Source organism: Molossus molossus, unplaced genomic scaffold (genome assembly GCF_014108415.1).
Source record: "Molossus molossus isolate mMolMol1 unplaced genomic scaffold, mMolMol1.p scaffold_m16_p_21, whole genome shotgun sequence".
Lineage (NCBI taxonomy): Eukaryota > Metazoa > Chordata > Mammalia > Chiroptera > Molossidae > Molossus > Molossus molossus.
The window spans coordinates 45,054,693-45,078,364 of record NW_023425357.1 but is presented as its reverse complement, the minus strand read 5'-3'; the positions used below and the strand labels follow the sequence as shown (position 1 = coordinate 45,078,364).

Sequence of the window (23,672 nt, the reverse complement as noted above, 5' to 3'; positions counted from 1 at the left end):
ATTTTATCTAAGTCTTCGTTTTCACTTCATTAAAATGGGGATAATGATGTCTGCCTTCTCCTCCTAAGATTTTGTAACGATTAAAAGAGTTAGCACAGATGAAAGTGCCCGTAGCAGTCAGTCAACAGGGATGAAATGAGTGAGAAGAAGCGGGGAACAAGACTCCAACCTTTGCAGTCTGGCTGGCGATGGCATTCATTTAAGATTCAAGACAGGAGAAACCGACTTCAGGAAGTCGGGAAAGGAAAATGTTAACTTCGACTCTGGGTTTATTGAATCTCAGGTGCTGGTGGGAACTTACATGTTGTAATATCCTGGAGACAGTTTTAAAGGTGGGTTTGGGCTGGAGATGAGGATTTCAGTGTTATCTGTAAGGAACTCATTTTAAGAAGATGAGCTTGCCTAAAGGAAGAATGTTATCTCAAGGGAGAAGAGGAAGAAGGATAGGAGATGTCTGCTATTAAGGGCAGAGGAAGAAAGACTGGAAACCCAGACTGAGGGGGAGGAAGCATAGGTGAGAGGTATGAATGGGAGAGGCTGTTAGGAGACGCGGGCAGAGAGGGCTCTGAGGAAGGCTTACAGGTGACTATGCCCAGTCCCTCCAAATGACCGAGAGGAGACGCGGGCAGAGAGGGCTCCGAGGAAGGCTTACAGGTGACCGTGCCCAGTCCCTCCAAATGACCGAGAGGAGACTCGGGCAGAGAGGGCTCCGAGGAAGGCTTACAGGTGACCGTGCCCAGTCCCTCCAAACGACTGAGAGGAGACGCGGGCAGAGAGGGCTCTGAGGAAGGCTTACAGGTGACCGTGCCCAGTGCCTCCAAACGACCGAGAGGAGACGCGGGCAGAGAGGGCTCTGAGGAAGGCTTACAGGTGACCGTGCCCAGTGCCTCCAAACGACCGAGAGGAGACGCGGGCAGAGAGGGCTCCGAGGAAGGCTTACAGGTGACCGTGCCCAGTCCCTCCAAATGACCGAGAGGAGACGTGGGCAGAGAGGGCTCTGAGGAAGGCTTACAGGTGACCGTGCCCAGTGCCTCCAAATGACCGAGAGGAGACTCGGGCAGAGAGGGCTCTGAGGAAGGCTTACAGGTGACCGTGCCCAGTCCCTCCAAACGACCGAGAGGAGACGCGGGCAGAGAGGGCTCCGAGGAAGGCTTACAGGTGACCGTGCCCAGTCCCTCCAAACGACCGAGAGGCTGATGCAGCGTTTTGGCAAGTAGAGTTGGCCCCTGACTTTGGGAAATATTGTTTGAGTACATGGTAGTGATAGAAGCCAGATCATAGAAAGGGTCAGGCCAAAAAGACAGTGGGAATTCTGGGCATTTATCTTAAATTGTTCTTCAGGGAGTTTGGCAGGGAAAGAAAGGATGCAACAAGATGGCAGTAGCTAGAGTGGGAAGTAGGAAATCCAAGGAAGTCTTAAATAATGAATTGATGCGTTAATTATTGTTAAGGTGGCACGGTTATTTTTTAAAGCCTGAGATAACGTAAGCATGAAGGACGAAGAGGACAGACCTACAGAGAGGAAGAGGCTGCCCCAAGGAAGGCAGGGAGCAGTGGGACCACAGGGCCACATCGTTAGTCCTTTTAGTCTATTTAGAAACTTTTATTAATACCTCTACTGAAATAAGGCATTTTGTACTCTTATATAGTGTTTGGTTTATAACCAGAATCACACACACATATTTGTCTCTTTACCATCTAACTTGATCTTCGTAACAGCCTTGTGAGGTAGGTATGATTACTATATCTATTTTATAGGTGGGAAACCGAGGCACAGGGAAGTTAAGTAACGTACTCAAGGTTACACAGTTAGTAATGAGCAGAGGCAGGATTTGAACCTATACAGTCTGATTCTGGAGTTAACGCTCTTAACCATTATTTTCCTTGTAGTTGGAGGCCACTAAGAGAGATAGCTATGCATTCTCAGTTGAACTAGGAAGAGCTAAGTGGAAAGCCTGGTCCTCTGCTTATTACATCTCAGATTGGAGTGTTGTATTTTCCAGGATAATAAAATTATACATATGATGGTTAGGTTTGGTTGCAAACCTTGGTGTATTTGAAAAAGAATAAATTTATTAGAATTATCACTAACTTTTTATCAGACAAGCCAGCATGCATGATTTTTTCTTAGTGATCTAATTAGAAGAGGAACTTCGGAACATAAAATGCACATCTAGGAATAAGATTGAACACCGGCTGATGAAGCTGTGGAGTTTGTGCAATGCCTCAGTCAAGAAGTCATGATAATAAAGTGTGTGTATTGACTTTCTGGAATCCTGGGAATGAATAAATGAAAACAAAAAGAAATATTTATTTTGTATTAAAAATCTCTAAAATAGTTATTAAATAATTTATTCTTTCAGGCATTTTTCTTTAACTTTCATTACAGCTAGGCAGAACTAATAGTTGCTATAGCTGTGTCTGCCGCGAAGGGATTTCTGTAGTTTTCAAAGCAACATATCATGCCTTGTATAATTCAGTTGTGGCTACACAAGGGGAAGTATTTAATGTCTGATTATGCAGCATCTGCTGTGGAAGCAGCAGAGAGCCAGAGAGGGACAGTAGAGAGAGGAGGGTTGTTAAATGGACAGTCGCTGAGGTCACTTACTGATGGCATTACCGCCACATCATGGACATCTGCTTTCCCAGGGCAGGTTGTTTGATCATGGTTTAATGGTTAAAGCTTCAAAACATGACAAAGGAGTCAGAGATGCTTCTGGTCTCAAGTGTTATTATTTACCATTGGCCTGCTAGCGGGCATGTGCTTGGTTTGATCATGCTAATGCTGAGCTGGGCAAGATGCATGGTGACATCTCAAGGAGCTTTGTCCCCTGACCTCTGAGTAGACCACTAAAGGTGTAAAGTTACAAGGCGGAAAGTTCCCTGAAGATTGAAGTATGATTGCAAGAATTTGACATTTTCATCTAAACAGGTGTGGCCAAGAGGAGAGATTTTTCTCCTCTTGGAAATGTCCGGGGTGCGTTCTGAGATCTTGGAGCTAGCATGTAGGTACAGTGGCACTGAGGGAGTTTTAATTAATCTGTTATCTCCCTTCTGTGGTTTGGAATGGTATTGCTCTTGCTCTTGCATCCATTTACAATTCGTGGGCAGTATTATGACTGTGCAGAAGAATCTTGGGGAAGTCATTATCTCTGCCTTCAGTCGAATACTTGGAGGTGGCTCAAGGAAGGTCTAGTTTACAAGGCAGTTGCTCCAAATAAAGTCAAAAGAAGTTAGACTTGTTCCAAGTCATTATCCTTGAGTCAAGAATCCAACATTTTATTTTTTTAAAGATACTTCTTGCTTTGGTATCAATCTTATTGTCCTCAGGTGTAGAAACTGCCCTTCCCCCAAAGTGTCATTTCCACAGTCAACCCTTAACCTTTATTTCTTCTCAGATCCCGTTTAGCTGCTTTCCATCATAGACATTCTTCTTTTCCGGAAACTTTCTCTTCCTTTTGAAACTGAGACTACATTCTTAAATTTGATGATTGTTGGTGGGAACTTAATACCAAGTTGGTGAGACTAATGGTTTTTGATATTCAAATTAGTATATGAAGAGCTAAAGTATATATTTTGTACCTGTGGTTTTACTATGTTTCCCTTGAAAGAAGAATTCATGAGGTCATGGAATGCCATGGCAAACCTTGTGGAATACGTGGGGAAGTATGAACTATAGTGAAAGGTGCTATCTTAGGGAGGATATTAACATTTTTTTTTCTTTATTGATTTTTTGTTTTTTAGAGAGAAGGGAAGGGAGAGGGAGAGAGAGATAGAAATATTGATGAGAGAGAACATCAATTGTCCACCTCCTGCATGCCCCCCACTGGGGATTGGGCCCACAACTTGGGCATGTGTCCTGATCGGGAATTGAACCGGCGACCTCTTGGTGCATGGGTCGACGCTCAACCACTGAGCCACACTGGCCGGGCTGGAGGACATTTTATAAGTGCTGGAAATTTTAACGTTACAGCTTAATGCAAGAGAGGTGAACTCCGCTAGGAAGTTTGTTGGAAAGTTGCTCATAATAAAAGAATGAAAGAGAAATGAAGAGAATTCTAATCAACTTGCATGAAACCCAGATTCGTTGTCTTTACATGGATGCAAAGTATAGGTTCTTAGATTTTAAACAGAATAAGATAAATACCCTAGCAAAAAAAAAAAAAAAAAAAAGGACAAAAAATATGAACAGGAATTTTATAAAAGAGCTTCTACAAATGGCAGTTAATGTATGAAAAGTTACTCAAGACCTGACTGACAATCAAAGAAATGTAGATTAGAGTGAACTTGTTTATTTATTTATCAACTTGCCAAAGATTTAAAAGTTTGATAATAACTGGTGTGTGTGTATATGAAGAAGTGGGTATTGTCTGTTGGGCATGGAATGGATATCGTTCTCCTGGAGGGCAATTTCACAATAGGTATTGAGAGTCTTAGTAGAGCTTACCTTTGCCCTAGTGAATCTCTTGCTAAGAATTTTTATCACAAAGAATCATCTGTGCCTTCTTGTGAAATGGTAAGCTCACAGTTTGTGTATGCCTTCTGCTCCAAACACATCTAGCAGTGACAGATAACACATTAGAAGAATAAAGATAAGAAGAGAGTCATACCCGGGCTTGCAGAAAGGGTATTGTTGTGAACAGAAAGGAGAATACCAGGCAGGGATAAATGGATTGAAACCATGATCCCGCAAGGGCTTCAAGTGTGGAAACAAAAAGTAGCAGCTGTGAGTTTAAGTGTTATGAATTAATAGGGACCAAACATTCCCCACTGGAGATGGGGCAGGACTAGGCTAACGGTGAAGCCAGAGGTGGAGGTGAAGTTGTACTTCTCATAATAGGAGACTGAGAAAAGACCATCAGGTCAGGGAAATACTTATATAGAGAGATGGGTATTGAAGGGCAGGATAAGAAAGGTAAACCTTCAAGAATAGAAACTGAATGAGTCTGATTGATTGTGGAGTATTGGGGAAGAGACTGAGATGCTCCAAATCACCAGTTAATGAGGCTTGGTCCGGGACTGGTGGTATTGGGATGCTGGTGGAGGCACCTGCTGAACCACTCTGGGGGAAGGGTGAGCATAGATGGAGAGCAAGAGGAAGGGAAAAGCAAAGGCAAAAATGTCATCCACTCAGAATGAGCCTTCAAAACAAAAGATGAAAATGCCTGAAGAAAATAAATGCTAGTGCAGATAGCGAAGAGAATCAACAATGAGAACAAAAGGTCATTCCAGATGAGATTAATTTTATAGAGAAGTTAGTCAAAGACTAAAATAAGCATGTTCAGGAAATTCAAAGGGATAAGTAAAGATATCCACTGATAAAAATGAGATTTAAAAGTGCTCCAAAGTATGCATAAATGGTATAGGACTAGCTAGCTATACATGAAAAAGAACCATTTACAAATTTTGGAAATGAAAAGTACAGCCATAGAAATAATAAACTCAATAGATGGGATGGATTTTAGACCTCACACTATTTAGAGAACTGGTGAACTGGAAGAGAGTACTGAGGAGTTCAGCCAGGATGTAGCATAAAAAGACAAAAACATTTTATAAAAGAGGAGTCCTGGCTGGGTAACTCAGGTGGTTAGAGCGTCATCCCCATACAACAAGGTTGTGGGTTTGATCTCTGGTCAAGACACATACAAGAATCAAACAGTGAAGGCATGAATGAGTGGAACAACAAATTGATGTTTCTCTCTCTCTCTCTTTCTTCCTCTTAAAATCAATCAACAAATTTTAAAAAAGAAATAAATGAATAAATAAATAAATAAACAAGAGAGAGAAAACATTTAAGAGACTTGGATTATAGATTGAGACGTTCCAACATATGGAGTTTCCGCAGAAGACAATGAAGATCATGATGGGGAAGAAAAATTTGAAGAGCTAAGAGTTGAGAATTTTTCTTATTTATAGAAAAACACAAGGCCTCAAGTACTTTGGGTAGTACCATTATGTTGATACTGTGGAATATAAGGGATATGAAGAAAAAAGATTCTTAAGAAAGTCAAGAGATAACAATGCAGATTATCAGTAAAAGAAAGAGTCTTATTACTAACAACAGATACTAGAAGACAGGGAAATAAAATCTTCAAAGTGCTAAGGGAAGATTACCATTCATTTTAATTCTCAGAACCCAGGTAGTCTTTGATTCAGGAGTAAAGAAAAATATAGATATTTTCAGTGAATAAAAAAAAAAAATTAGGAGAGTTACCATATTTTAATTTAGCAAGAAGAAAAGTGAACCCAGAATGAAGGTTTTTATTGCAAGAAACAAGAATGAGCATAGAACTTATTAAAATGTGTTGAAAAATTCACTTAATTATTGGTTTAAAATACTACTTTTTTCTGTTTACAAATGAATATAAAACTAAAACTCGATAACAATAACTAATGAGAATGTGAGAAGGAGGAGGTAAGCCATGTGTGATATAATATTAGGGACTCAAAAAAGGACACTGTTTGTATTACTGTTTTCTTTTTTTTTAAAATCCTCACCCGAGGATATTTTTCTGTTTATCTTCAGATAGAGTGGGAGAGAAAAGGAGAGAGAGGGAAACATCGATGTGAGAGGGATATGTCAACTGGTTGCCTCCCGCATGACCCCAACCAGAACCGAGGACAAACCACAACTGAGGTACGTGCCCTTGGCCAGAATCGAACCTGAGACTCATTAGTCCGCAGGCCAATGCTCTACTACTGAGCCAAACTAGCTGTATTACTGGTTTCTACAAATAACAAGAAAATATGATTCATTTGAGAACTAATTTAGATGAAATGAATATATATCTAGAAAAATATATATTACTTAAATAGTCATAAGAGGTAGTAAAAAGTGTTACTAAAGCCATGAAAGAAACTGAATGGCAATCAGAAGTCTCTCCCTCAATGACACCGGGTCCAGTTTGCTGGTAAGATATACCATATATAGGTAATCCTCACTCTCCTCCTTCCCTGTTTTTAGAACAATTTTATTGGTATAATTGACATACCATAAACTGTACATATTTAAATTGTACAACTTGTTAAGTTTTGAAATGTATATGTACTTGTTAAACCACCATCAAAATCAAGGCACCTCACATGTTTATTACACCAGGTAGTTTCTTGTGCCTCTTTGTAATACTTCCCTCTTCCTCCAACCCTGGCCCCAGGCAACCACCTGTTGCCATTTGTCACTATTGATTCATTTACATTTTCTAGAATTTTGCATATTTGGATTAAACAGTTGTTTTTGCCTGGCTTCTTTCACTCAGCAGAATGATTTTGAAATTCTTTCATGTTGTTGTATATATCCATAATTCACTCCTTCTTATTGTTGAGTAGTGACTTTTTGTGTTGCTATACCATAATTTCTTTTTCTTTATTTTTTTCAATATACTACATATCTTTTTCTATCCACTTCATGGCCATCTGGCTTGTACCAGTTGTTGGCAGTTACACATACAGCTGCTTGTGAGCATGTAGGTGCAGGTTTTCGTGTGGATACAAACTGTCAGGTTGTAGGTATGTGTCTTCCTTTTTGAGAAATTGGCAGATTGTCTTTCAAAGTGGTTGGACCATTGTAAGAATTCTAGTGTTTAAGAGTTTTGAGAATAGAAGTTCTTGAATTTGATGTAGTTTATCACTTTTTGTTTTTAATGGTTTGCGCTTTTGGTTTTATAGCTAAAAAACTTTGCCTTGCCTAACCTCAAAGAATTTCCTGTTTTCTTTTACTAGTATTATAGTTTAGCTTTTATATTTATATTTATATTTTTTATATTTATTTACTAGTATTATAGATTTTCCAGTGATATATTTATTCATTTAGGGTTAATTTTTATATATGGTACAAGATGTGGATTCAATTTAAAAATGTGGTTATCTAATTCTTCAAGTAGTATTTGCTGAAAAGAATTTCTTCCTCCATTGAATTAACTTTGAATCTTCATCAAAAATCAATTTACCACAAATCAGTTGGTTATTTTTGGATTCTATTTTATTCATTTATATATTTGTCTACTTTTATGCCAATAGCATACTGTCTTGATCTATGTAGTTTTATAATGTCTTGACTTTAGAGTGAAGTCCTTCAACTTTATTCTTTTGCAAAGTTGTTTGGCTATTTTAGGTCTTGGCATTTTTATAAGAATTTTAGGAGTGTGCCAATTTTCACAAAAAAGCCTATAGGGATCTTGGATTGGGACTGCATCAATTTGGGGACAATTTGACATTGAGTCTTCTAATCTATGAACATAGTACATCTCTCATTTACGTAGAACTTCTTTAATTTCCTTCAGTAATGTTTTATGGGGATTTAAAAAAACATAAGTATGGAAAATATTTTGTCAGATTTATCTTTAAGTACTTTATAGTTTTTGATGTTACTGTTTAAGGTATTCTTAAGAAGTTTAATTTCAGATACTTGGTTGCTAGTATGTAGAAATACCTGATTTTTATATATTGATCTTGTAACATTGCTATCCAGATTATATCCTGCAACTTTGCTGAATGTATTAGTTCTAATAGTTTTTTTGTCGATCCTGTAGGATTTTTTGTACAGGTCCTTATGTCATATGTAAATAAAGACAGTTTGTTTTTTTTTAATCCTCACTAGGAGATATGTGTTTTTATTGATTTTTTTTTCGAGAGATAGGAAGGAGTAGCAAGAGAGAGAAATATTGATGTGAGAGAGAAACATCAATCAGTTGCCTCCTGTATGTGCCCTGACTGGGGGTCCAACCTGCAATCTAGGTTTGTGCCCTGAGTGGGAATGGAACCCACAACCTTTTGGTGTGCAGGATGATACTCCAATAAACTGAGCTACCTGGCCAATGTGAAATATCACTTTTAAAAATTAGTAATGCACCTTGGCCGGTTTGGCTCAGAGGTTAGGGTGTCAGACCATGGACCAGAGAGACTTGGTTCAGTTCCTGCTAAGGGCATGTACGTCAGTTGCAGTTTGTCCCCAGCCCTGGTTGGGGTCGTGTGGGTGGCAGCCAGTTGATGTGTCTCTCTCACATCCATGTTTCTCTCTCTCTCTTCCTCCCTGTCTCCCTCTCGCTCTATCTGAAGATGAATGCAAACATGTCTGTGAGTGAGGATTAAAAAAAAAAAAAGTAATAATGTAAGTGGATATGGTATCAAATGAAAATTTACAGGATGAATTAATATTCCAAAGGTCCTGATATTATGCACATGGATACTTGTAATTTGGTCTGATAATCCCAGTGGTGGTATCATGGAAAAATCCCCAAACTGCTGTGTCTCGGGGGATTGTACACACAGGAAGATTTGCTCTGGAAACTGTATCAGGTGACTCAAAAGGACATTCTAGTGAGGCAAAGGACCTTGATGTTAAAGATACTTGTCAAGAGTTAATTACATTGTTTCAAGAAATGTGACAGTGAATAACATCATTGTTTCTAAATTAATGCTTTATACAATGTGTGATTTAAATGTGTGTAATTATACTACTACATTTTATAATTGGCATTTGACTAATTTCTATGTGAAAGCTTAGACATTCAGGTTGGCTAAATTTTTTTTTTTGGTATTCTTTGTCTTTTGTAAAAATAAGGGTTTGTCTTATATTTTGGGTCATTTTATAGCCAGTCGCCAATAATAAATATTATTTTTAAACAGAAACTGAGGCTCCTTGAAGAGCTTGAAGACACTTGGCTTCCTTATCTGACCCCCAAAGATGATGAATTCTATCAGCAGGTAAGGTCTTTCAATACTTTTATTGGTATCTAGTGATTTGTTCTGATCTACCTCAGTTTATCATGAAGCAGCTGCAGTCTAGAGAGGTTCAATGAGAAGTGAAATGGTCTGATTTGGTCGTCTCGTGACTCCTCACTACCCAGAGACGATATCGGTTCCTTCACAACCTGCTTTCTGCTGTGAACTTGGTGCTTTAGCGCGGTGGCCGGGTTCTTTTCTACTGCAGCCTCTGCTCGCTCCATTTCTTCTGCGTTGAACACCCTGTTGCCAGGTGGCTGGTTTTTCAAGACTTCGCTTGAGCATCGTCTTCTTTGTGAAAGTTGCCTCTGCTTACCTTACCTGCACGCAGAGCCGACTGCCCTTTTCTCCGTGCCAACACTCCCGTTGTATCCATCACGCTGGGTTGCAGTTATGGGATTCCGCAACTCTCTCTGAATCAGTCAGGACTCTTTCAATTACAAGGGACGAAAACCCAAGAAAATTATTGTGCAACAAAGGGGATTTATTGACTGACTGACCTTAGATGTCTGGGAGTAACTGGTTGAATCCAGCTGCTCAAAAGATATCTGAGCACTGTCTGTGTTTCTTGGGTTGACTTTTCCTCTTTGTGGCTTCATGCTGGATGGGCTCTCCCCTGATAGCAGCGGAGGCTCTGGCAGCCCAAGGGGCATGTGGTCTTAAGCACGTGGGATCTTAGAAGAATGTAGTGATTTCTTTTTTGCTGGCTCTGTTTGATTCTCCTGGCACTGACTTACTGGCCTGTTCAGAGTCCTGTGCTCATCTCTGAACCAGCCATTGTGTCCGGTGGAGCGAGGTGCCCTCGTCTGCCTGGCCCAGTCCTTGTACCCACTCTGGACGTGGGGTTGCAATATGACCATTCCCACTCAAACTGTGTGACCTGTGAGTCAGAGATGGATGGTTTTCTCAAAGGAGAACCATCTTTTGGGGTCCTGTTCCCAAAGAAGGAGGGGAAGGCATGCCGGGCAAGCAAAAACACTACATGTCCACCCATCCCCGCCTACTAGAATGTATGCTCTCGGGTATGGGAATGGGCCACATCCCCTCTGGGTCAGCAGCAGCTGAGGTGCACTTTTATGGCTGGTTCTCAGGAACCGTAGGAGGAGAGAGGAAAGAGGCATTTCTCCATCTATAATCCAGGTCTCTTTTTGCCCAGGTCACTGTCAGTTCCTGTACAGTGTCTCTCATCTCCATTCTCATTGGACTTCACCTGATCTGCCCTTTCATGATTGCTCAGGTTCTCCTCTTTGCCCCTCTAATGCTTAAAGCTGCGGTACATTTTCTTTCAGTTCTGGTTTACACTCCATATTATTTTGTATTAGTTTCAGGTGTGCAGTGCATTTTCTAACCAAGACATAACTTGGAGCATGTCAGTCCCTGCTTCATATCCCACAGTGGCTGTTCCCTGCCGGGACCCTACATGTCCAGCTCCATCTCCCCGCCCTATTCATTATTTCCCACACGGGGTTTTTGCAGGACCTCCGACTAGCTGTGCACCTTCATGGTTTGGGCCTTCCTGCTGCAGCCTCTGCTGACGTGCCTCCTTCTTTCCTCAAGGAACTTGTGTGTTACCAGTTAGTAACGGCTCATGTGTCACCTCCTGTAGGATGCTTCCCTGACACCTGCTGCTCAGAGAGTTGTCTCTGCTCCCTGTCATGTGTACCTGTAGTACTTCATGGGTACCTTTGTTAATACTTCTCGCAATTTATTGTAATGATTGTGTGTGTGTGTGTGTGTGTGTGCTGATCTCCCTCAGCCTCTCTCTGTTCTATGTACAGTGCTCAGCACCCAGTAGGTTTTAATTAGTTTGGTTGAATGAATGAATGCACACATTAGTTAATTTGAAAAGCAGGTTCCGTAATCATGCTTAGTATGATTTGAATTTTATTTTCACACACATCCACTCCTCTCCAGGGAGGTGGCATCTGGAAAGATTTACAGGATTCATACAGAAGTGTTACCACTCAGAGGTGGTAGGGTTTTAATCTTTTCAGCTTTTCTAGATTTCCAAATTATCTTAAATGACCATGTATTCTTTTGTAATCAGGAAAAAAAATTTAAGGAGTACCCTTAAAACAGGCAAACCCAGAAGATGCACTCAGTCTGAAAGCCCTGTGCATATTTTCCTAGACACCAAACTGCAGGCACATGGTTATGCACTTTGTCACAAAGCAACTGCCGAGCCATTGCAGCTTCTGTATTGTGAGAGGAGCACACGAAGAATCAACACCAGAGGTTATCAGCCACTGAGCTCCGAACCAGCCGTAGCTGGGGTATCAAAGGACACGCAAGTGCAAACAGAACCACCATCAAGGCTTCTCTTTCAGCTTCCGAGACCCACAGAACCTGATACCAGTATGTAATCACTTTAAGTGCACTTTATGAGAAGGCTCAGTGCCTCAACAAAACCTTCGGAAAGTAAATCTATTCTATTAAAAGGTGAAGAGAAAACACTTTTTCATGACATGGATACACAGAAAGTTCAGACCTGCCATCAGGTTCCTCACACAGGCCTTGGTCACAGGAATGCCAGTCCAGCTGCCAATCATCAACCAAGACTCGGTGGTCTGTTTATGGACCCTCCCAGTGTGCCAAGGGCTGTGCTCATGTCTTAGGAACACTCTGATGTTTACACCAACAACGGCGTCATTCATTCATTCCCATTCATTCCACAGACACACAGCCAGCACTTCCTCTTCTTCAGGCTCAAGGTAGAAATCTTGTCCTTTCAAGAGTCAGGAGAGACTCAGTTACTTCGCTAAGTGACAGAGCTGGAGCAAAAGCCCATATTTCCCTAACTCTAAGGTCCGTGCTCCTTTCGTGGCGCTGTACGCCTCCCAGCATGCTGCGCTCAGGTTCAAAACACCCAAGAACCATAGAGCAAGCAAAGCGGAGTCAGCGATGAGCTGGGAACCGCTGTTGGCCGCCACAGAGCACAGGGACGCGAGGAACGCACATCAGAAACATACTCCGGCTCCCAGATGTCCGAACGGAGCCCTCTTCTCCAGAGAGGGTGCCCCCCGCTGCCGCACGCCCGGCTTTCAGTCGCTGCGTCCTTCCACGTGCCAGGTCGTCTGGCCCTGTTCTCAGTGCTTTACATGTGTTTGCTCGTGTACATCCCCCCACAGCCTTCTAGGCAGGTGTTATTGAAACCTCATTTAAGGGATGAGGCCACTGAGACCCCGACAGGTTTAAAGCTTTGTTCAAGATTTATAAGCATGAAGTGTCAAGACCAGGATTTGAGCCCAGGCTGGCTGGCCGCGGGGTCTGAACTGGGAACTGCTGTCCTGCTTCCCCTGTGTGAGGTGGTGCTTCGGGGAGGCCTGTGCTGCTATCCCGCTCATCCCATGAGCCTGCACCGTCTCTGCCTCTGTTCTGCCTCGTGGCCCGCAGTGCTCCTGGTCCAGCTGTCTGCTGGGAGGCTCGACCTGAACGTTTTACATCTAGCGCGACATGCTCCATATTAACTAGTTACTTAATTAAACAAATGTATTTAGCTCCCCCACTCTGCCAGGTCATGTTTTAGGTACTAAAGACGAAGTTGTAAAAACAAATACACGATTACTGTTTTCTTTTTTTAAAAAATATTTTTTCTTTATTGATTTTTAGAGAAAGAGGAAGGGAGAGGGAGAGAGAGATAGAAACATCGATTGGCTGCCTCCTGCACACACCCCCACCGGGGATCTGCCCACAGCCTAATGGGGAATCGAACCAGCGACCTCTTAGTGCATGAGTCAGTGCTCAGCCACTGAGCCACACCAGCTGGGCATAAGATTCCTGTTTTCTTTGAGCTTATTTGTTTGTGGGGCAGGGAGTAGAAAGGGAGTAGAAATTTAAAAAAAGAGAAGTTAAAAAAAAAAACCTGAGAAATAAATGTTAGAAGGAAACTGGAGATAAATAAAGAAGGTAAGGGGGTAGGGATGCCATGTGGGTAGGGGAGCAAAGATGGTGGCTACAGAAGGTCTTTTGGAGGTGAAATTTTTTGTTTATTTGTTTTTTGTTAATCCTTAGCCAATGATATTTTTTCAATTGATTTTTAGAGAGAGTGGAAGGGAGGGGGGTGGGAGAGAGAGAAATAGCAATGTGAGAGAGACACATCTATTGGTCACCTCCTGCACACGCCTGACTGGGGCCAGGGATCAAGCCTGCAACCCAGGTACGTGCCCTTGACTGGGAATTGAACCTGTCACCCTTTGATGTGTGGGCCGATGCTCTAACCACTGAGCACACAGGCCAGGGCTGCAGGTGACATTTGAACAGAGACCTCATGGAGCTGCAGGAGCAATACCTGTGGGAAGAATGTTCTTGGCATGGGGAACAGCAAAGCCTGGAAGGCAGCTTTGAGGACAGACAGCACCCAAGGCCCCCACACCTGAGCCAGGTGGGAGGTGGGAGAGTGGAAGGGGGTGAGACCAGGGAGCAGTGGCCCGCTGCGCAGGAACTCACGTCTGGGGGGAGAACGCTGGCTGTAACGGGGACACGAGAAGGCGAGAGAGGGCTCAGAGCACGCGTATGGCAGTGTGTGCTGTGCAGTTCACCGAGGGTCCATTCACAGCCGTCCTGCTGTCCCTCCTCCAGTGGCTCTTCCCGTGTCTTATTCTTCACACTGAGACCTGCCTGTGGCTTCCATCCCTCATTCAGGCTGGGCCCTGGCTGTCCCACCACTTCAGAGTGCCCCCAGGTGGCTTCCTCTTTCCCAGTTGCACAGGCACTCTCTCAGGTTAGCCCCCCAGTTATCACTGTCACCCACACAGATGCATCCTGCTTCGTACCGGTGCGCGTGCCCTTCCCAGAGCCATGAGAACCATGCTGATGAACATGTCTGACTTGCCACTCCTTGCTTTATCCATTTTGCTAGGTCTCTCTTGACCCTAAAGTAAAGTTCAAATCCTCAGCTTGGCTATGAGGTTGACGCTATGGCCTCAAACTATGCCTCTGGTCTCATCTCTACCCATCACCTAACACCATGTCCAACCTTGAACTCCTATCACGCAGAGTTCATTCCACCCCGTCTGCTGGGCCACCCACCCCTCATGCCTCCGAGCCTGTGACTTCCTACCCCCCTCACAGACCTTGCTTAAACACTGCCTCTTCCGGGAAGACGCCAGGAAACCCCCTGGTTGACTTCCCGACATAAGAAGCATCTGCTTCTCACTCCCTCCACCGTAGACACAGCAGCCGGAGCTCCACCATCTCTGCTCAAATGGCTGAGCAGCCTCCGAACTTCTCCCCTTGCCCACCTTCAGCCTGTTTAACACAGCATCTGTAGTGCTCTTTTGAAAACATAAATCAGCTTGTGACCTTTCTTGCTAGCCCTTAGGCAGCTTCCCTTCTTGTTCCCACGAAAGCCCGAAAGCCCGGGACGCTACATTCACCTGCGAAGCCCTCCGCCCCTGGCTCCTGGCTGGGCTCTCACCGTGTCCTGCTCCTCCCACCCGCCTCCCCTCCTAGGGGCGCTTTTTTGCTCTTCCTGGAAAAACCAAGCACACTCCTGCCCCAAGGCCTTGGCTCTTCAAGTTCCTTCAGCCGGGAACTCTCCCGCCCCTGGTACCTGCAGGGCTTGTACCCTCCTTTCTTGCTTCCTCTCTTCAGATGGCGCCCGACCGACTGATCAGGAGGTAAAGCAGTGACCGACCCCAGCCTCCTGCCTAACCTGCGAGGCTTTCTGTTTCTCCACAGCAGGTAGTCCAATCTCAAATGCTATGTATTTTACTAAACAAACAGGCACATACTAAATAGATAAGTAAATTACTCTATATGTTATGAGCTATATATAGTGTCTATTTATCTATTGTATATGTAAACATGAGCTCCCAGAGAGTATGTAAGAGGTTTGCTGTCTCTGTCTTCCCAGTACTTAGTGCTTGGCACTTAGTATGTGCCCAATAAATACGTAGTCAATAAAAGAAGGTCTTCCAGATCCCCTTCCTAATTGGTTATTTTCTGCTCCCAAAGCAGTACATTCATACGTCTGCTGTGATAAGTCTTTTTCTAACTTTTGGTTTATATTTCTGTCTGTTCTGTTAAACTCTGAGATGCTATAAAACAGGCCTAATTTGTTTTTATCATTGTATTATGGCACTCCAGACAGTGTCTGGAACATAGTGGATGTTCAGTAAGTTTTAAATAATTTGTAAAAAGAACTATTGAATGAATGAATGAACATACATCTTTGTATCACTGTAGCAAACCACATGTCATCACAAAACTTCAGGGCCACATAACTGTATAACCTATTTGTCAGGGGATAGTCTAAAAGTCATGAGCATTTTGCAGAGAAAATTAGGTAGAGAATATGACTGGTATAGTGTACATTTCTATAGAGTACAAAATATAAAGAGTTACCAGCAAAATCTATTAACAGCGAGATTAGAAATATACTCCCATGAAATCAGTATATCCTAACACTTTTAAATGAAAGGCGTTTCCCAAGTCACTTGAAGATTTTAAATTTTATTCACTCTACTGAAGGTTAAGTTCCCTTGGGCTTCGTGTAGGAGAGCCTCCCATGGACTGTTTCTTATTCATTGAACTCTATGTCTGTCTTCTCTATATGATAAAATTCTTTCAGAAGCATGAGAGGAAGGTAGAATTTTTACACAGTGCTTTATTTTAGGAAGAAAATAAAACCTGTGCTCCAGAGGACATAGAATTCCACATCTTTTGACCATTGATAAAGGCCTGGCATGTTGGAAATTTATATCTCAAGTACCTTCCCAAATTCCTATTGAACTATATAATTGTCATTTATGTCATTTTGTAGATCTCAAGAAGTATATTGCGTGACCAGACAACTAGTAATATAATTGCATGGCAGCATACTCCCTGGCAATCTTTAATGGGACTAAAATGTTTTAGCATATTTGGAAATCTGCCAGCGGCTATTCCAAATTATTGTGTGCTATCTGATGTTCTACGTGTACCTGTCCAAAATGGAAGGTGAACTGGTTTGTTTGACAGATTAGTTAATATTAAATTGCTTAATGTGCAGTCCTCTTCCAGAGTTATTTGCTGTTCTCTTTAAAGAAAAATTTAACAAACTGTACATGGCACTTTTATGTATCGGTGCTAATCTCATTACTTTATAAATATTAAGAGAGGGCATTTAGGTGTTTTTATTTCTTGCATTTTTTTGAGATAGTGACAATATTAGCCAATTATTATTATGAGTACTTGTTGTAATCAAATCAAAATCTCCTAGAGAACTGAACAGTATTTGAAGTCAGTTCCCATAGCACCAGAAGTTATTTGAAAATTTAGTGGCATCAGAAACAATCTCCTGGCAAACATAAGAAGTGTCATGAAATTAAGACTTTTTTAATGCAATATATGTTCCCTGATTTTTTTGTTTTAAAAAGCATTTTACATTTATTTTTGTAAATTTGAAAAATACACAGCTATCTAAAGAAGAAAATTGACTTTATGCCCAAGTTCACTACCCAGAGAGATAAGCACCATAAACTTTTGGCCATATTTTTATCTAAATCTTTTTTTCTGTGAGTATTTGCATATCTACATTTAAAAAATGAAACTAGGATTCTATTACCTAATTATCTTGCTACTAATTTCTTATAAAATAGTAGATTTTTTACTTACCTTTTCCAAAAAACAATATAAAAATTCTCTTAAAGTGTGTTACTTTACTACTTCATCACATAAATGATGTATTTCTAATCTCCAATTGGACATTTTGAATATCCTTTAATCTTGATAAATTTTTCTATATCCCTATTATAAACTCTTAGAAGTAGAATAACTAACAGAAAAGATATAAACATGTGAGGTTATGATAGACTTTTGTTCAGTTGGCCTTAAACTGGTTTATAATAATTTGTGTTTCTAAGTGCATCTGCAAATTTAGGCAAAGCTAAATTAAATATCATTTAATACAGTTATGCTAAATTATCTTTTTCTGACTTTAATGCAGTTAATTATTTCTATATTGAATAGCCCCCTGTATTAATTTGTGTGATATTTTTCTTTTGATACACATGCATAGTTTTATAAATATATATATATCTATTTAAATTTGAAATGGTTCTTTATTAAGAATTTTAAGCCCATTTCTGCCATATAGATTCCAAATATTTTTTTCAGTGTTTGCCTTTTAATTTTATAATTCTTTTTATGCAAAAGTTTAAAATTTTTTATATGCAAATGTTTTAGTCTTCCTTTGTACAACTGCTTATTGATAAACTGTGCGTATGTACAATTACACAATTCAGTAATTTTGGGTAGTTTTAGAACATTTCCACCTCCTCAGAAAGATCCCTTATGCCTCTTTGCAGTCAGTTTTATTTCCCACCCCCCAGCCCAGACATTCACAATTATGCTTTTTATTAGTCTTAAAGCTTTTATTCTTTTAGTCTTATAAGGAAGTCTTGAGCACTTATATTTGAGCCACGTCCTGGGGGTGTTATGGAGAATAAAACAGCTTCCGTTTCCTTTTCTTAGGAGACTGCAGTCCAGTAGGAGAGATTATTAATTAGTGCAAATAATTCAGGGTGGGGCAAAAGTGGGTTTACAGTTGTATGTGAAACATACTTTAGTTTTGTATTATTATTTATTAATTATATTGTTTTTTATACAAACAACTGTAAACCTACCTTTGCCCAACCCTTACAGATTGATAAGTGCTATGGAAGGTAAGTGTGATGAATGGTAACAGGGGTACCCATCCGAGGGGGAAACTCAGGGCAGGCTTGAGAAAATGACCTGGAGGACGAGGAGGACCCCCAGGCAGAGAGGTGGGCCGAGCCTGGCAGGTGAAGTGCGGGAAGACAGGCAGCTGTGGTCAGGAAGAGGGACATGAGACATCAGTGAAAAAATCTTTTTGAATACTTTGCCATGTCATTATTATTGTTTTATTTTTAGAATGCAGTTTTTAATGTCGAGGTATTTACATGTCATACTCATATGGTTACGTGAATTTCCTAGGTCCTTATAGTTATAGTTCCCCTGTGTTAAATATATTTTCTATAGTCTCCAGCCCCAGTACATACTGAACAATACCAGCAAGAGGGTGTGTGTGTGTGTGTGTGTGTGTGTGTGTGTGTGTGTTTGTACTTTTCCTTGTCTTCTTCCTCTCTCAGCCCTGAAGCAGTGTGTTCTAAAACAAAGTTACTGGGAATTATCTTAATTTTATTTAATATTTTACATCAAGGACCATTAAAATAACACTAGAATTGTTAAAGTATGGGGAAATTTCCTCCTTAATCATCTGCTAGTTAGGTGTACTTTAAGTATACTAAGACCTTGGGGACTTGCTCAGAGGATAACCAGTTTAGTAATAAAATTAGTTACTGAACATGGCTCCAGAATGTTTTGTCTCTTGCTTCCTAGTTTACACTGCTCCCTTCATGAGCTGTGTAAACAGAAAGTGTGATGTTTCTGCTTTCGTTTTCCAATTGTGATAAACAAGGGGTAGATACTAGAGACTGTGAACGGGTCCCTGACAATCTCCGTGGCAGCCCGCAGTGGTATGTCACCTAACTCTGCTCTTGGTCACTTTAAATTATGATCACACACCTAAGATAGGCAGTCTGAGAAGCAAAGCACACCTCGTGTGCTTTCCTAGAAAATCCATTTCTCCCTGTTCAGACTTGACTTTAATGCATTCTTCTGCCTACTTCCTCAGACCTGCATTCTGGATCAGCCAGGATAGGCCAGGTAACGCTGTAGTAACAGACACCCCTCAAGTCTCAGTGGCTTTACCCAACAATATTTCTTGCTCATTTCACACATCATTTGTGGGTTGGCAGAGAGTTGCTACCCATTAAAGTAGTAGCTCAGGAATTCAAGCAGCCACCAGCTGGTTACTATGCCAAAGGGAAAGAAATGTTCTGGAGGACCTGGCACTGACGACGAAATGCCCCAGGCTAGAAGTGACAGCCATCATTTCTCATTGAACACAACTAGTCCTGTGTTTCATCCAACACGAGGGGCCAGCAAGTGGAATTCCACCCTGGGTGATGGGCGAGGAATCCAGAGCCGTTCGGCAAACAGCCTGGACGACCAGCACAGAGTCTTAGCTAGTGATTCGTTGTATGTTTTCACCAGAAGAGTGGACGCACTCCTCGGCCTCCCCCACAGACCTCGGCACTTAGCCCTCTGGCTGTTACCAGACTTGGTCTTATGAATGTGTATCTTCTGTTTCCTTCCAGCCGCTTCCAATACAGGAATGATCTCTTCTCCTTCCCAAATGTTTGTGATCAGACACTCCTATCAGCAGCAAGTTTTGAGCATTAACAGTAGTATCCTACTAAATGTTAACAGTCGGTTCTCTGGTGGGGAAAACAGCCTTGGTGTTTAGTTTCCTGCTTTCCCTGGTGTGCATCTCCACCATTGTCGATTTCAGCCTGAATCGCTGACTCTGCAGACGGGAATTGGTGCAGTCAGCTTTCTCCAGCTGACGCGAAGCGACTGCAGCACACCATGTCTCGGCTGAGTCCTGCAGTATGTACACACGCTTTAGTGAAGCTTGATTTCTTTCCTTTCATAGATGAGTAATAACAGTTCTACCCTCCCCTTGCCCTTCAACTCTAGTGGCTTGCCATTCAGATCCCCTAGGTGTGTCTACCTCACTTTGGGAGACTGCTGCTCTAGACACTCAAGGACTTTGCTCCTGGGGTCCATCACCACCTCTTCTGTGACATCAGCCCTGCCTCTAACATCCCCGTGAGCACACTGACAAACTTAGTGTGCTCCGCTCTCTTCCATCGTTAAGGACCATCTCGGATCAGCGTTCCCCTTCGTCAGCAGCTTCGTTTTTCTGTCACCCTCATGGCAGAACCACGCAGACATCCAGGGGTGCCATCCCCCCTCCCTCCTCCTTCATCCGCCACCAGCCTACTCTCCTCTGACTCGCACCGTGCAGACGTTGCTCTTGTCTTCGTCACCAGTGATTCCCATGCCACCAACTCTGATGGGTCGTGTCTGTCCTCACCTCACGTGGCCTCTCAGGGGCAGCCGATACAACCGACTGTCCCGTCCTCACGAAACACTCTCTTGGCTTCTGCAGGAATGCACTGTCCAGGTTCCCACCTGGTCCCCTTTGCCGGGCCTTCTGCGTCTCAGGAAATGGCTTTGAGCTCCCATCTGCAGGTGCTGCAGAGTCTCATTAACTTCAGGCCTTTGAAATCCAGCTGTGTGCTGACACCTTGCACCTTGGCTTCTGTAGCCCACTCTCTCCGCTGAGCTCCAGTGTGTATAGCCATGTATCTCTTTCTACCTGAGGACTTTATAAGTATCTTAGCAGCTCCAGCTCCAGAATGGAGCTCCTCGTTCCTCTCTGTTCTCCTACCCACCATTTCTGTTTTGCCCAGTCTTTTTTTAAATTTCAAATAATAGCACATTGTTTATTCATTTATTAAAATCTGGAAGTCACCCATACCTTCTGTCCTTTCGTCATCCCTCACATCTGATGCAGAAGCACATCCTTTCGCTTTGCCAGTTACATGTGTGGTCGACCTGTCCATTTATCTCTGCCTCTGCCTCTGACCCAGCCCAGCCTCACCTTTCTCCTGGATGGGTGGAACAGACCTAAGCGGGTGTTCCACTTTTATATTTGCCCCTTTCCGTTCCGTGCCCGGCCTTTTAACTGAGAGTGATTTTATCAGTGACAATCAATTACTCTTCTCCCCGCGAACCTTCCAGGACACTTACCGTCAAGTCCAGAGTCCTTACTTTGACCTTCTGCCTCCCTCTTCATCCTCATCTCATCTCACTTTGCCTTTGGCCTTTTTGCTCTAGTAAAACTGGCTTGCGTTTGTCTGCCGAACAGGCTGGTCTCCATCCTCAGTGCCCTCGTAACTTTCGGCCCCTCTTCCTGGGATGCTCTTTCCCTAGTTGGCCACACGGCTGGTACCTTCTTTCCCTGAAGCTCTCAGCTTAAAGGCCGGCCCTCGGAGCCCCTTTCCTGCTCTGGGGTTTCCTATGGTTTGTTTCTGGGATTTCCTATGGTTTGTTTCTGGCCTAGTACTTAGCTCAACTTGGGATTACTTTTTCTGACTTATTTCCCTGATTTGGTAGAAAGCTCTGTGAGGGCAGGAACCTACAGTCTAGGATTTTGTAGGTGCTCTGTAGACATATTTTGAATGAAAGAGGAAGTTTGGGAGAATAAATGGTCTTGTCCTATTTATCATATAAACAGTAATTACTGAATGAAGACATAGAAGGACTAGGTGTCCAAAGTGGTGGGCAGCACAGCACTAAGAAGCAGCCAATCACATCACATTTTATAGGGATGAATATAAAATCCTGTGCTTTGGTTTAAAAACAGAAGCCTGTTTCATTGGGGAGAGCTGGGGGACTCTGGCTTGATACCAACTCCTATGGCAAGTCAGGAGGCAGAAGTGAGGCGAAAAGGCAGCCCAACTGCACCGATGAACCCATGTTTCTGTGTTAGAAAGACTCAGCTTACAGACTTCCCTCCCGTGACGTCGGTAGACCTACTACAATGTTCTGAATTGCAGTGGGATGCCGCACCCGCTCGCTCGCTCGCTCATTCAGAATTTAGTGAGTACGTTCTGGACGCTGGTAGTAGAGTTGTGAACAAAACTGCCACGGCTCTTTAAGAAACTAGTTTGTTGAGAGGCTATGCAATCTAGTGGTTAAGAACTCGTGCTCTGGCCCTGCCCCGGCTGGCTCAGCTGGGTGGGCGTGTTCCCATGCACGGAAAGGTCAGGGCACATGCCCGGGTTGCAGACATGGTCTCCGGTAGGGGGCGTGCAGGTGGCAGCCGATCTAAGTCTCACTCTCACATTGATGTTTCTCTCTCTCTCTCTTCCTCTCCCTTCCTTTCTCTCTTAAAAACAAAAAACAAACAAAAACCCAATAAAAAATCTTGAGAAAAAGAAAAAGAAAGAGAACTCATGCTCTGGAACAGTATAAGGCACATAGTAAGCACTCCCTACACAGGTGGCAAGCAGTTAATTAATACAGTTGTGCTTGCAGGAGGCCAAAGGTTGGAGGACAGATTAAAGATGGAGAGAAGTGTTCATAGAGGGAGCCTGAGAGACCAAAGCCCAAGTTATTAGGTTATTTTGTTTATATATTAAAGATTGCTAGTTGCACTTGGACTTGAAAATCCTGACTGTGGAGTTGGTGACGTGTGTTTAACTCCGTCTTCTGTTTTAGGCTAGAGGGCTCTGAATCCTCTTCTCTTACCTTCCCCTAATGCTTACAAAGAAACATACTGTTGCCAATACCAAAGTCAATGCTATCCATAACACTCACTTTCACTCTGGTTTGTTTTAGTGGCAGCTGAAATACCCTAAACTCATCCTGCGTGAAGCTGGTGGCGTCCCTGAGGAGCTCCACAGGGAGGTTCAGGAGGCCTTTGCCACGCTGCACAAGTGTGGCTGCCTGTCCCGGGACCTGGTGAGGATCCAAGGCAAAGACCTGCTCACTCCGGTCTCTCGCATCCTCATCGGCAACCCAGGCTGCACCTACAAGTACCTGAACACCAGGCTCTTCACGGTGCCCTGGCCGGTGAAGGGCTCCAACATAAAATACCACGAGGCAGGAGTAGCTGCTGCCTGTCAGGCCCTCCTCAAGCTCAACCACTTCCTGCAGATCAAGACCATCCAGGCCTGGGAGGAGCTTGTGGCCAAAGAACGCGCGAACATCGACGTCGTGCCCGTGTGCATCGGTCCTGATTTCCCCAGGGCTGGAATGGGGGTTTTTGATGGACCAGACGAAGTGGACATTAAGAACAGATCTGCGTACAATGTGACTTTGCTGAATTTCATGGATCCCCAGAAAATGCCCTACCTGAAAGAGGAACCTTATTTTGGCATGGGGAAGATGGCACTGAGCTGGCACCATGATGAGAATCTGGTGGACAGGTCGGCGGTGGCGGTGTACAGTCACAGCTGCGAAGGTACAGTCCGCTCAGGGGACCAGCAGCCCTGAGTGTAGCATGACTAAGGCTGTGTGGGCCCTGGACGTAC

General features: G+C 42.9%; 1 protein-coding gene across 2 annotated transcripts in view; it reads left to right on the top strand.

The window, feature by feature from the left end:
- The window catches only part of FTO (FTO alpha-ketoglutarate dependent dioxygenase), a 335,534-nt gene that overhangs the window by 84,869 nt on the left and 226,993 nt on the right, over nucleotides 1–23,672 (top strand). For both annotated transcript variants that reach the window (XM_036274139.1, XM_036274140.1), the window contains exons 2-3: nucleotides 9,625–9,702; nucleotides 22,978–23,602. In XM_036274139.1, the coding sequence (XP_036130032.1) occupies nucleotides 9,625–9,702; nucleotides 22,978–23,602 (703 nt within the window). The remainder of the gene's footprint in view (nucleotides 1–9,624; nucleotides 9,703–22,977; nucleotides 23,603–23,672) is intronic.